Source organism: Nannospalax galili, unplaced genomic scaffold, assembly GCF_000622305.1.
Source record: "Nannospalax galili isolate Female #2095 unplaced genomic scaffold, S.galili_v1.0 scaffold1065, whole genome shotgun sequence".
In the NCBI taxonomy this organism is placed as follows: Eukaryota; Metazoa; Chordata; class Mammalia; order Rodentia; family Spalacidae; genus Nannospalax; species Nannospalax galili.
Window position 1 is genome coordinate 251,501 of NW_008353600.1, and position 15,204 is coordinate 266,704.

The 15,204-nt window shown below is 36.6% G+C and overlaps 1 protein-coding gene across 12 annotated transcripts in view; it reads right to left on the reverse strand.

Moving 5' to 3' along the window:
• Mkln1 (muskelin 1) overlaps positions 1-15,204 on the reverse strand; it is a 377,131-nt gene that overhangs the window by 104,102 nt on the left and 257,825 nt on the right. For all 12 annotated transcript variants that reach the window (XM_029554914.1, XM_029554911.1, XM_029554909.1 and 9 more), the window contains 4 exons: positions 9,495-9,637; positions 8,027-8,115; positions 4,098-4,207; positions 2,553-2,745 (listed from right to left, as the gene is read on the reverse strand). In XM_029554914.1, the coding sequence (XP_029410774.1) occupies positions 2,553-2,745; positions 4,098-4,207; positions 8,027-8,115; positions 9,495-9,637 (535 nt within the window). The remainder of the gene's footprint in view (positions 1-2,552; positions 2,746-4,097; positions 4,208-8,026; positions 8,116-9,494; positions 9,638-15,204) is intronic.

Consider the following 15,204-nt stretch of genomic DNA (forward strand, 5'->3'; position numbering starts at 1 on the left):
GTATCATTCAGTAAGCAGTAACAGAGGCCCTTTTTATTTTAAAATACAAATATGACACTTTAAATAGTCAAATGGATATTATTCTGCAAAATGGTTACCTTAAGACATTATATTACAAATACATGCTTTATTGAAAGCCAAATCATAGGCTACTGAAGTCAGCAATTCTAAGAGAAAAATCAATGATACTATAGCACCAGTCATACCAGACAAACAGATTTGAATACAAATATCCTTCTCTATCCTGTCTATTAATAATGTATTTTAAAAAATATTTTATTATTTTTATTTTGTGTGTATGCATATATTGCCTGCATGTATATAAGTGCACCAGTGTTGTGCAATGTCTGCAGGGGTCAGAAGAAGGCATCAGATCCTCTGGAACTGGAGTTATGGACAGTTGTTAGCTCCCATGTGGGTGCTGGGAACCAAACCTGGTCCTTTGCAAGAGTAGCTAATGCTCTTAACCACTGAACCATCTCTCCAGTCCCAATATTTTTTTAATATATATTCACCTCTCTCCAAAATTACACTACTAGGCTAGCTGCAGTGATGTACACTGTTAATCCCAGCACTCAGGAGGCAGAGGCAGACAGATCTCTATGAGACTGAAGCCAGGCTGGTCTACATAGTGAGTTCTAGGCCAGCTGAAGCTATAGAGAGACCCTGTCTCAAAATAAATATAAACACCACCTTCCCATTACAGCATTAAAAAATTGAATACTGGCTATTGACAAAAGCACTTAAAGGAACAGGTCACTGATAATTGGTGGTAATATTTTGCATATACATAAAATAAAATAATAAATAAATTTTTTTAATTGCTTCCAAAAGTAAAGGCAATAACCTGTAATCTTTGGGGGTGTTCTATGGGTTGTCACTGGCCAACAACTCCAAAACAAATAACCCATTCCTGCCACTGAGCTTTTTGTTGTTAGCCTGTGGTTTATTTGTATTTGTTAGGTCTTGGTAAGCCTCTAAAACTTAATAGCAATTCCCTATCACTGAAGATACTAAACACTTGAGTCACAGAACACACAAAAATCAAGATGGTACTGACCTAGAAGCTTCATCCCTATTAGCTAACTTTCACAGTGCTGGGAAGGTGCTAGGTACAGTACCAGAGAAGGAAAGTAATCATCAGTCTTACAAAGTCATGAACCCTGTGAGTTATAATAACTACTTGCCAGACAAGACATGCCCACTAGTGCAATAGTGGCACAACTGTAAAGGGAGTAACCAACTAATTTCTGATTAGATTTAAGACCTGTTCCACAAGACAGAACTCACACCTGACACTATTAGAGTTAAGAATCTATGACTAGACAAGTCACAGGCCATAGAGGCCCAATTTACACACATGAATTCACAGCAGTTGTGAATAAGCACAAGACTTGCACAAGCTCATGTCAGACAAAATCTCAACATGGAGAGGGGCGAACACAGAGTCCCATCCCTAATTGAGGCACTATTGGAAAATGATAGCTGCTAGGAAACAAACAGTTTTCTGTAAGGGTGTTGTCCAGTGGCCCAAGCTGACCATGTGCCAATGGATAGCCACACACCCAAGAGCACATGGGCATCACAAACTGGATTCTACGTTTTTTTTTAAAAAATGAGGACACAAAGTTGACTGGGTAGGGAAGTGAGGATGGATCTGGGAGGAGCTGGGGGGAGTATGAAAATGATCAAAATACATCATTTGAAATTCTGAAAGAATAAAAAGCTCATTAGCAAAAAACTGTTTATTTTACTTACTGCTAGTTAAGTGTATAGTTTCCCACAAGGACAATTTAAATTTAGATATGTGAGTTCAAGTCTGGCTCTTTTCTTTTAAAAACTCCTATGATATATGAGCATTTGAAAACTGCCCTGTTCTGACTTTTTTCTAGTTCCCTGTCTGGAACTTTCTTCTCCCCTTAGAGACAAAAGTTATGCAGTTTGGGAGTCTTTTAGATAGACCCACTGAAGGGTTACCTCAGTTGCCTCACCCTGCATCCCTGTTCACCACGGAAGAAGCCAGAGTGGTTGGCATCCCTATTCCCTATTGGCAATTTGGGTAACCCCTTCAGAGGACGGCGTGATAAGAATAGGAGGTAGGGAACTGGCTAGGCAGTTAGGATAAAAAGACCCCAAAGAAATGTAGCCAGTTTCTTGACTAAAAGTCAAAATGTCCTTGGGCCTGTTAGCAACATACTCTGTTCCAAGGCCAAAAATGTCAAAAGTATTTGGGAGCTTGTATCTAATCCTTAAAAGATTTTAGGGTTACCTCTCCAGAGGGGGGAATGTTGGAGGGGAGGGAGTGGGTATGGATTTGATAAAAAAACTTTACATGCACGTATGAAATTCTCAATAAAGTTTTTGTAAAAATTAAAAAAAAAGTCCTATGATATTATAAACCTGTCTTACATAAAAGAATTCTCTACTCCAAGGAGCTAATTTTATAAATAAAAACAAGCAAAAAACAGAAAAAAGTAATAACTGCTATAAGCATATATTTTTTAATGTTTCCTGTAAATACTGAAATCATCCTATTAATCTAAGTTTCATACCATTTACAGCTTTTTCAATCAACTCTTCACAAGCATCAAAGTCACCCTTCAACACCAGTTTGTCGTGCATATCTGTTAACATTGGATGCTCCAAAGCAATCCTGGTTTTCTTTTGCAGGGATTCAAAAGCCTCTGTGTAGTTATGTTGTCTGAAGTGTTTCAGGCAAAGGCGAATTGCTTCCTGTTCACGGTACTACTAGAACACAGGAAAAGTAGGAAAAACAGAGGTCTGCTTAGTTGCAAGGATAGGAAATAAAGAAAATAACTGAACTGAGATTCACTATTTACCAAGGACTATACTTTACTCATTCATTAAGTTTCTTTATTTTCACCTTTCAAATAATGAAACTGAAGCTTAAAACTACTGTAATAACTTGCCTAAGGTCACAAAGTATGTTACTAAGAGATCAAACCAGAACTAATTCAAAAGCCAGAACTAGGGGAAAGAAAAAAAAAAAAGCAACATATATATATATATATATTTAAGCCCACATAAGACTATGAAACTGGCAATTCCCATGACATCTACTAATAACATTATATGCAGGTGCTTGCTAAAAGCAAGGAAAATGTGAATCTGAAAGTGAGCACCCAATTTACAAACCATATTCTTTAACAGGATGAATGCCAGAAATAATATAAGCTCACAAAAATAATTTTAAAACAACTTCAAAAATATGTGCTGGGGGCTGGAGAAATGGCCCAGCGATTAAGAGCACTGGCTGCTCTTGCAAAGGACCTGGGTTTGATTCCCAGCACTCACATGGCTGCTAACAACCAAACTTCAGGTCCAGGGGATCCGATGCCCTCTTCTGACCTCCACAGGCATTGCATGCTGGAATTACCTCAAATTTTCTAAGTATACTGCTATACAGTAAGAACTAAGAAAACAGATGACACAAAAACACTAAATGACCAAAAAAAAAAAACCAAAAAACAAAAACAATGACTTACTTACAAGCATTACCCCTGAATAAGGGAAGAAAGACCCAAAGACTTGAAACACAGCCAGTTTATAGTTACCTACTTCTCAACTAAAAGGTCATGAAACACCTACTCCTTATACACTATAATCATCAAGGTTTAACCTCATCGAATAATTAGACATTTCTTTTACTTTGGGCCTCTTTAAAAAAGATTTATAACTATCTATATAACCACAGCTATATTAAATAGCAACAACTATTTATCATGTTAACTTTTGGCGTTTCAATTATGTCTACATATTAAATTATCTATCAGGCTATAAAACTAATGCACTAAAAATTATATTCAAAATATTTATGTCACTACAGATTAAAAACAAAACTGAGGGCTAAATGGATATGATAGAATAATGACAAACAGTGGGGCTACGGAGCCATGCTCCCTGAGTTCAAATACTGGCTGGAACATTTACAACTATGTGAACCTAGACCAAATATTTAAGCTCTCTGAGCTTTTTATTATTATTTTCAACACTTTAAATTGGTCACAATGAAGAAACTGACAGTTCTCCCTCGCTGGGTATTAATCATAAAGCACAATTTTAAAGTACAGTCCTACCTTGCTGTACCAGTTCAGACAGGGTTGTACTATATCAGGATCATCAATGCCACTAAGTTCAACATACCAAATGCTAAAATTAAAGCTGGGTCCCCAAGACAAAAGAGGAACTTTAAGGAGGAAAAACAAAAAGAAGAAAAAAATTAACACAGTTCAAATAAAACTTGAACAAAGTAAAATCACAGGTGTTCACATTTATATTTATTGAACAAACTCTGTATATCTACTATATGCTCAGCACTTTGCTATGTGCTAAGGGTACAACAGCATTTATCTGTCTGGTATGATACCATACACCTGTGCTTCTAGCACTCAGGCACTAAGGCAAGAGAATCAAGAGTTCCAGGATAGCCTGGGCTACCAGTGAGACTCTGTTTCAAAAGGACAACAAAATCTCATTACTATTTTTAACAACAACAACAAAATTAAGTGTTGAACTTTAAAAGGATGGCTTGTTATTGAAAAAAACTGACCCATGCTATTATGAGGTTATCTTAGTTCATAAAAACGCTGTAAAAATAAATTCAAAGTGATCATATATTGCCCCTCAAATAAATACAACCAGAATTAGATAACATAACAGGTAGAGTTTTCTGATACTCCATATAACAAAAAATCATTTTTAATTACATCCAGGTATAGAATTAAAATTTCAATTATTTATTAGTACACAGTCTTGAAAACAAAAAGATTTAAGACTAATCTCAGCTATGAACACATATCCAAATTAAAGGGGGAATACAAAAGAATTTAACAGGCTTTCTTTGTAACAAAAAAATTTCAAGTAATACAAGATGGTTCAATAAAGAGATGTAGTGATGCCATTTATCACCTTAGCAAAAAGCTAAAAGAAAACAAATGTGTTCAGTTACCTTTAAAAAGCATCTTAAGCTTTATACATTAAACACGAGGAAATATTAAATACTCCTATTCAACTCAGAACAAGACAAATAGGTCCAATATTTCTACTATTCAACACTATCCTAGAGATTACCTGCCACTGAGTTGCTCTTCTGTTCCTCTACTATGAAAAACTAAAAGCTATAACTATATTTAGAAACTGTGCTAACGATAAATTTGTTTTTATAATAAAGCAAGCTTTCACACACATCACTGTAGACTATAAATGTGAAGCATCTAAACACTTTGTTTCTTCTTTTTCATGTATATGTGTCTGTGGTATGTGTGCATATGCATATGCATGTTTTATGTGTGGTGGCAAACCTGTGTGGGAATGTGTGTGCACATGTGTACATGTGTATCTGGAGGCCTTAGGTTAATGTCGAGAATCTTCCTGGATTACTCTTTCACCTTATTCTTTGAGGTAAGGTCCCTCAATTAAACCAAAAGCTCAGCAGTAAGGTTAGTCTGGCCAGCTTACTCAGGGGTCCCCTGTCTCCATTCGCCAAGGCTGGAACTGCAGGCAGGTTGCCACACCTACTTAGCATTTATGTGAGATCTGGAGAACTAAACTAGGTCCTGCTGCCTATGTGGCAAACATTTTAACCACTGAGCCATCTCATCAGCCCCACTTTTTTTTTTCTTTTATGATGAATTCTAACCACTTATCCCAAACAGATATATATCTGTTCTAAGCCATCAAAAGCTACATATCACTTTAAGTCCTTTATCACAATGACCTTCAAAGAAAATACAATGATAAGCAAAAGTACTAACACAAAGGCCTTTAGTTTTACAGTTTCTGTATATTAATTTAAAAAAACTAAAGCTAATCAAAAGCATAGTGGAAAGAGTTGGAAAGCAAACACGAGGCAGACCAATATTAGTATCTTTCAGCAAATAAGTTATCTAAATAACTAGATAAGTTCTAGATAATATTTTCTATATACCAAAGTGGCTAATAAATGTCTACAATCCTTTGGAAACTCCATTTAACTTTTTTTTTGGTCTTTTTGAGACAGGGTCTCCCTGTAGCCCCAGCTGGCCTGGAACTCACTTTGTAGACCAGGCTGGCCTTGAACTCACAGAGATCTGCCTACCTCTGCCTCCCAAGTGCTGGGACTAAAGGCGTGCGCCACCACACCCAGCTTCATTTAACATTCTGCTTGAATAATATTAATCTAACTCTGGGCTAAGTAAAAAACATTTTTTAATATTTTATTTATTATTTTTATTTTATGTGTACTAGTGTATTGCCTGAATGTATCTGAGTGCACCCGTGTCATGCAATGCCGTGGAGGTCAAAAGAGGGCTTCAGATTCTCCTGGATCGAACCCGGGTCCTCTGCAAGAGCAGTCATTGCTCTTAATTGCTGAGCCATCTCTCCAGCCCCCCGGAAAAAACATTTTTATAATAAAAAAGCTGAAGAAGAAAATGAGGAGATACTGTTCAAACAATCCAAAGCTTCGGTTGAACAAAAATAACTTCTAGGAATCTATTATATAGCATGGTGACTACTTAACAATATCTGGCCAGGCATGGTGGTGCTTGCCTTTAATCCCAGCACTCCAAAAACAGAGGCAGGGGGATCTCTGTGAGTTCAAGGTCAGCCTGGTCTACATAATGAGTTCCAGGCCAGCTAGGGCTACAGAGAGACCCTATCTCAAAAGGACCAAAAAAAAACCAGATCTTAAATGTTGTCACCACATACAAAAAACTAAACATATGAAGTAATGGATATTTTAGTCTTTTTTAATCATTCTTTTTTCAGAATGCATAGATCAAAACATCAAGTACAATACACCGTGTATAAAGGTGTATATGTATATATATATTTAATTATTTGTCTATTTTACCTTAATAAAGCTGGAAAAATAAAACCAACCTAGTCACTCAGCAAAAAAGAAAAAAGAAAAGTGTGGGGCAGGGACAGGAAGAGTTTCTACTACCTGCCTATATATTTGAAACATAAGACTAGAATTGTAAAGCTGTACGATGAATTTTAGGAACTGGTAATCTAAAACTAAAAAACTACATGCTAGTACAAACAAAGAAAATGCCAAGAATTAAAATTCGTACAAAAATTTTTGATGAATTATTGCCAGAAAATAAGAATTGGCTTTCTTTACAATTATTATAACAATAGAAGAGTTACAGAATAAAATAATATATCAGACATCCAACTAGTCCAAAAAGTTTTCCCTACATAAAGTCTTTATTAATAGTTTAGACATTTTTTTGCCCAGTATTTGTTTTTATTTGTCTGATCAGTTTTATTTGCTTTTGAAATGAGATCTTCCTATGCTGTTGAGACTGACCTAGAAACCCCTATGTAGCCCAGGTTGACCTCAAACCCATGTTTCTCCTGCCTGTGCCTCTTGAGAGCTGCGATTACAGGAGTGTGCCAACATATCTCACTATCTAATATTGCTGCTGGACTATTAGGTATACAGGAGAAATGTAACTACAACACAAGTGCTTGTTTAAAGGCTTTAATAAGTCGATGTTTTGCTGGGACTTAAGATAGGTACGCTATTTTCCACTGCAAGTCTTTTGTGTTCTCCAATACTCCTTTTGAGTCAACTCTTGTGATGATAAACAAGGACCACAAAGAACGTTACTGTTATAAAAGAAAGTGTCTCTCACATCAAAATGTGGGATTCTGGCATTTATTACTGTTCTTTACAGAATTTGACTCACTTTAATTCTAATTTTAATACAATATTATTAAAGGTCTGGAACAGACATGGAAACCAAGAGATTCAAATCTTTAACTTCAATGTTCCTATTTAAAAACAAACAAACAAAAAAACCCTAAAAATTAGGGGCTTGCAGGATGTGGTCCATGCACTAGAGTTTGTGGATCAATGACATAAAAAGCTGTTTTAATTCTAAAATCTAAACCTTACACTAGAGTTTGTGGATCAATGACATAAAAAGCTGTTTTAATTCTAAAATCTAAACCTTACACTAGAGTTTGTGGATCAATGACATAAAAAGCTGTTTTAATTCTAAAATCTAAACCTTACCAATTTTAATGAATCGACAAGGGAACATCTGTTCATCAATTTTATGTTTCAAGGTAAATGTCTCTTTGTTATAATCATTCTTCAAGCCACTGTGGAGAAAGAAAACAAAATATGTTATCAAATCTGATGTCATAACACTAAGACAAGGACTAATCTTATGTTCAGATTTTAAATTTAAACCAATGCTCACAGTATATGATCAAGATAATTTAGATTAATAGAGGCGAATAGTGGTTAAAACTTGCACATTCAAATCAACTATATCACTATTTTTACTACATGAGCTAATGAAGAATGTTCCATACCAACTACAATAAACAGTGTGGGCAGGTACATGGATATGACTGACAGTCTTTAATGTGTAATTTTTTTTGGGGGGGAGGTCTTTTTGAGACAGGGTCTCCCTGTAGCCCCAGCTGGCCTGGAACTCAGTATGTAGACCAGGCTGGCCTTGAACTCACAGAGATCCGCCTGCCTCTGCCTCTCAAGTGCTGGGATTAAAAATGTGCACCACCACGCCCGGCTTTTAAGTATAATTTAATCTGATAAGATTTTCAAATAATAGGAAAGAAATTAAAAACAACTTACAGCTATATCTTAAAAGTCAAATATTAGAACTTATTGAATAAATTTCTTAATTATCCTTTTATAAGTCAACAAATTTTCAAAGACAACTGTATTGTTGACTAAACAGCATCTCCTTTATCCTAAATAAAAACTAAGCCGAATCACTCATTGTTTAACCAAGATTAATACAAGTACTTATAAGAAAACCATTTATCTTCACACTAAAATGTTTTCTGACTTAAATCAGGGCATAAAATTAGTATCTACATACATAAAATATCTTCTTAATGGGATAACCATGTCATAAATACACCCTAAATCTGCATGGCTTTTCACTGACTATGATTTTCCAAGTGGCAAACATTGTGCTATGTGTAGTCACATGTTTGTTTTTTCATTACAGAATACATAAAATCTTAGAATACTAATTCTAGATTAGGACAATCAATGTTTTAAGTAGGGTTTATATTTCAATAGCCAAGGTTTTGTCCTTCCAACCCAACCTACATTTCTAGCAAAAAAAGGGGGTGGGGTGGGGAGAATGGTTTGTTTATTCATTAGTTTGTTTAGGCAGTGCTGAAAATTGAATCCAGACCTTAGGCCAGGAATATCAGAGAGTTTGAGTAAAGCTGAAAGTATTTCTAAAGTTATTAACAGATCAAATTATGAGTGGGGGGGGGGGAAACAAAACATTTGATTCTTTCTCTACTGGTAACAATATTAAGTAGTATCTGGTCCTATTAACTCAAGTCACGGTATTAACAAAGACACTAGGAGTACAACAGGAGAAATATTCTTTACTCCTGGGAGAAGGGCATGAAGATCTAGTTACAAAGAAAGTAAATTAAGTCATTGTAGTATATTTAGAAGATCGCCTTTTCTATCCTACAACCAAACTCACCTGGACAACAGCTCTGTCATATTTTCTTCATTCATTCCACCAAAGACTTTAAATTTCTTCAAATTACAGACATGGGTTTTCTCATATTTTCCAAATGTAATATTCTGAACTATAGCAGGCCTTTCAAGCTTCAGAATCAAGTACTGGGGAAAAAAGAAACAACCAAACTATATATTCCTCTGCTTAAAACAAGTTAACAACTTTATAAAAGTTATAACTTTTGACAGCTAACAGAGTAAACTCCATCCTAGAATGGTAGGTGTGGGATTTTCTGTTTTGTTTTAAGGAATAGTTCATAACACTCTTATAATCACTGTTACCACTTTCACTCTCACAAAGGCCAGAACTTATATTATCCTGAATGCTGAAGACACAGAGGAAAAAAACTAGAGACACAAACTCTAATCAATGAATGGTACTGAATTAAAGATATGATCAGACTAGAAATAATCAAAACCAGATTAAAATCAAAACCAGATTAAAATACAAAAATAACAAGCATTCCCATGGACTGCAGTACAATGGCTAAATCAATGTTTGAAAACAGTGACAAAGTCTGAAACCTAGAAACAAGTCTGGATTTACTAGCCAATCTTTGCCAACACGGCTAATATTAGAGTTAAAAATTCTGGACTTGCTAGAAATGTTTTTCCCATACACACTTGATAAAATGAAACTATCAGTGAATCAGGAAAAATATCACAGATTTTTTTTTTTCAATTACAAATTGTGAGGAGGGCTGGCGAGATGGCTCAATGGTTAAGAGCACTGGCTGTTCTTACAGAAGACCCAGATTCGAATCTCAGCACACACATGGTAGCTAACAACCCTCCCTAACTCCTGTTCCAAGGAGATTCAATGTTCTCTTCTGTCCTCTGTGGGCACTACACAATAGGAGTACACTAACATACACATAAAATAAAAATTCAAAAAATATTTTTTAAAATTAAGGAGAAAATTACCACTGATTTGATTTGAATACATGTAAAAAAAACTATTCAGAAAACCAATTCAGTTGTTTTACTAGAAAGACATCATTCATGACAATATGGATAATGCAGGGGATGAAGATGGTAAAAATGAAGTTGGTGGATCAACATCATATATACATCTTGTTATATATTTAAAATTGATCAAAACTTATTTCTTAGGGGGAAAAAAGAGTTAGAAGCAACAAGTGTCACTTTAAAACCCTATACAAAAACACAGGAGCAAGTTTTCGTGGCATTAGATTCAATAGGGGATTCTTACACACAACACCGAAAGTATAAACAACAAAGTATAACACTGAGCACCAAAATTAAAACTTTTGGAGTTGGGAAGATAGCTCAGTCAGTAACATGCCTGCCAGGTAAACATGAGGATCTGACTTCGAATCCCTGGCACCCACATAAAAAACCTGGTATGATGGTCCATATCTGCAACCCCAGGGCTGAGGCACAAAGACAGAAGGATCCTGGAGCTAATAGGTGTAGTGAAAGACCCTGTTTCAAATATGGGGTAAAAAGCGATGGAAGAAGATATCTAATACTGACCTCTGGTCTCCACACATACATTTATGTGTGCACAAATCAAAGAGATGGAAGAGAAGGAAGGAGAAGGGGAGAGGGAAAAGAAAGGAAAGGAAAGGAAGTGAAAAGGAGAAGAGATGAGATGAAAGGATGAAGGGGACAGACCAGAATGGTATGGGCTTCGAGAGGAGCAAACAGTGTTAACATTATGCATAGAAGAAATAATTGATGGGATCTGGTGGCAGATTGGCTGTAGATAAGGCAAAGTATCAAAGATGATTTTGTTGTAGGGTTGATTAAAAAGGACAGCCTCATGTACTCTGATGGGACAGACTATGGCAAACAAGAAGTAAATGAGACAGTTAACATCCAGAGTGTGCATCTATGTAAGTTTAAAATCACTTTAGGGCCCTAAAACAACAGTGATGAATTTCTCATAGTTTCACTAGACACTTCTTCCACTAGTAGTATCTCCTGGATACATTTCAGTTGGTGGACTGGAACAAGAACAAGAGTTAGTGGTAGGAGATGGGGAAGACAAGGCATAGTTGGGACTAAGCCTCTCCATTGCAGTTTACATTCTCAAGAATAGATGGATGGGCTTTCCTCTGTACACAGTAGCCTCAGAGTTCCATCAAGCCTCGCTTACAAGTTGTAATACCACTTCCTTAGAATTTCCTGTTAGTCAAATAAGTCACAAGGCCAGGCAAAATTTATGACATGAATGAACAAACTTGTAACTCTTGCTGGAAGGAACTGTAATTTATGAGTTTATAAACATATTAATAAATTTGGGCCCTATTTTTTAAAGAATCATTTTTATTTTTAAAATTATGTGTATATATGTATATATATATTTGTGTATAATATGTACATTGAGTACAGGTAATTGGAGAATCCAGAAGAGGGTGTCAGATCCTCTGGAGCTGGAGGTCTAGATGGTTGTGAGCCACTTGATATGTGCTGGGAACTAAACCCCACTCCTCTGCAGCAGCAGTACATGTTCTTAGAGAGGAAGGAGGTATAAAGGGGAGGGGATACTAGAGCACATGTTACAAAAAGTAGCAGGAAATGCTGGGGGTGGGAAAGTTTAATTGGAGATGGGGAAGGAGTGAAACGTTAAACCAAAACCAGGGATGTATGAAAAAGTCACCCAGGACTACACAGTGAGACCTGCCTCACACACACAAACTAAAAAATAAACATTGGCTGGGCAGATTTCTCAGCCAATAAAATGCCTGCCATGTAAGAATGAGGACCTGAGTTTGGATCCCTAACACCCACATAAAAGTCATGGCATAAAAGTATGGCAGCATGCATGTGTAACTCCATCACTGGGAAAAGGGAATGGGCGGATCTTTGGAGCTCATGGGCTGGCCAGCCCCACCCAATCACTTAGATCAAGCTCAAGGTTCAGTGAAAGACCCTATCTCAAAAAATAAGGTGAAGAGCAATTAACAGAGACGTCTGACATCAACATTTGGCCTCCATATGCACAAACATGTGTAGGCATACATACACGCACACATGAACATATGCACGCAAGCACAAATGAACAAACCCTTTAAACAGACATTTTACCAAAGAATCTTTAGAACAAACAACCATACCAAAAAAATCATTATTTTTAAACTCAAAACAACTAAGACTTATACATTAATTTTCAATGCATCTGTATATATTGGGTTTTTGTTTTTGTTTTTCTGAGATAGATCTTCCTGTTGCCCCACCTGGCTTGGAACTTGGTATGTAGACGAGACAGACCATGATCTCACAGAAATCTGCCTGCCTCTGCCTCTGAGGTCTTGGGATTAAAGGTATGTGCAACCACACCCAACACATTTATATTTCTAATAGTAAAAATCCAAATGCAATACAATGCTCAACTGATACAGAGATCAACAAACTGTAATATATTCACACAGGAGAATTTAACTATGCAACAAAAATGGATGTCTTATTGATGAAAACTATAAAAGAAACTAATCTTCAAAAATATTTCAAATTTATTCTTTGACAGTTTCATACATGTGCATAGTTAATTTTGATCACATTGATCATCTTATCCCCTTCTCACTCCCAAACAACTCCTCCTTCCCAATAGGTCTCCCACCTGCTTCCCCTTTTTTTTTTTTTTAATGACTCACCATAGTTGATTAGGGTGGCTAATAAGATAAGCTTGGGTCAGGGTTAGTTACTGGAATATGTGTAACTTACAATCCTCTACACCACTGAATAAAATGACTCCCTCTCCCCTAGCAACTATTAATTGCAAACAGCTTCCCAAAACTTCCCCATGCAGTCTAGAACAGGTAACCACAGTTGCTGTGAGTTCATGCACACTGGGGCCATGTCATGTCCAGAAGACAGTGCTTCAGAGGACTCCTCTCCATCCTCTCGCTCTTACATTTTCTCCACTCCTTCTTCCACAATGTTCTCTGAGCCTGGGGGCAGGGGGTGATATAGATGTCCTGATAAGGGCTGAACATTCAACGATCAACTTATTCTCAGCACTCAGACCAGTTATGAGCTCACTGCAGAAAGAAGTTTCTCTGACCAAGTGAGGGCAGCCCTCATCTATGGGTATATATTCAGAAGATTGGAACTTGCCCATTTAGCAAAACAGCAGAAGTAGCACCCTCTTTCTACTATCCCAGGACCTATGACTTCCACAGTGCCTGTAAATCAGATCACAAAGCAGTTAGTTACATGAAGTATTACATTTATCTATTTGTATTTCATGCCACTATTGCACCAGTGGCCCCATGATGCCTGGCAGGTCAGTACTGTAGCACAAAAGGTTCACATCTGGGTAAGACTGCTGATGACATCCCTGACAGGAGCCTGCAAACACTTTCCAGCACTACTAAAGCTGGTCAGCAGGGAGAAAGCTTCCAGGGGAGGGCTCTGGGTACTGACTAACAATTCACAGGGAAGTATCCCACACTTGGCACTGGATTTTCAGTCAACAGCCTATAACTTCTGGCTGAGGCCAGAAAGATGACTCAGCAGGCAAGGGTGCTTGCTGCCAAACCTGATGTCCTGATTCCATCCCTGGGACCCACAAATGGGAAAGATAAAACTGACTCTGACTTATACACACATACACACACATGCATGCACATATGTAAATATACGTAATTTAAAAACAATCAAAAGAAAAACTAAAACTATGACTTTTGACAGTAGCATTATCCATCCATGCAGGGAACATCCATTCACATTTTTAGTTTAACACACCCCTCCTCCTTCCCTCCTTCTTCATCTCCAATTAAACCGCCCTACCTCGCCTCCTCTCTAATGGCCCTTTTCTAAGATCCTAGTCTCTACAGATACTCCAAATTAAATGCACAAATCTAAAAATTCAAAGTTGGGTTCTGCTTCTGAGGGAGAGCATTAAGCATGTGTCTTTCTGGGCCTGGGTTATCCCGTTTAGTATTTTCCAGTTCCATCCATTGTCCTGCAATTTCATAATTTTATATTTCTTTACAACTGGATAAAATTCCATTGTGTATGTGAACCACGTTTTCATTCATTGGTTGATGGACATCGAGGCTGATCCCATTTTGTAGCTGTTGTGAGTAGAGCAGCAATGAACATGGGTATGCAAGTACCTCCGTAGCAGGATATAGAGTCCTCTGAGTATATATATACTCAGAAGTAGTATAGCTGAGTCACATGATAATTCTATTCTTAGTTATTTTGAAAGCTTCCACACTGATTACCACAGTGCACTAATCTATACTCTCACCAGAATTTGTTGTCATTTGTTTTTTTCTAATGATAGCTATTCTAACTGTGGTAAGATGGAACCACAAAGTAGTAATTTTAAGATTGTGTGTGTTTTTTAATTTTTAATAACTACATGATTAGAAGAAGCATTTCATTACAGCTTTAACATATTCAGTAACACACTCTAGAGCAAGAGTACATCTCTTTCACAAGTGGCTGTAAGTTTCTAGGTTCACAGTTGAATTAATACAGTTATACAATATTGAACTCGGTATAAGCCTTGTAAGACATAAAATTGAATGAGTTTTTAACCTCAAACCTTTAAAAAAGATCTCCATTTCATTTTAGAATATATTGTTCCATGCAGACTCATTGTTTTTGCTACTAACACTGAGATGTTGGCACATGTATGTATGTATCTGTATGTATCTGATTATTACTAGTCATAATTGGTTGCACTTGGATCC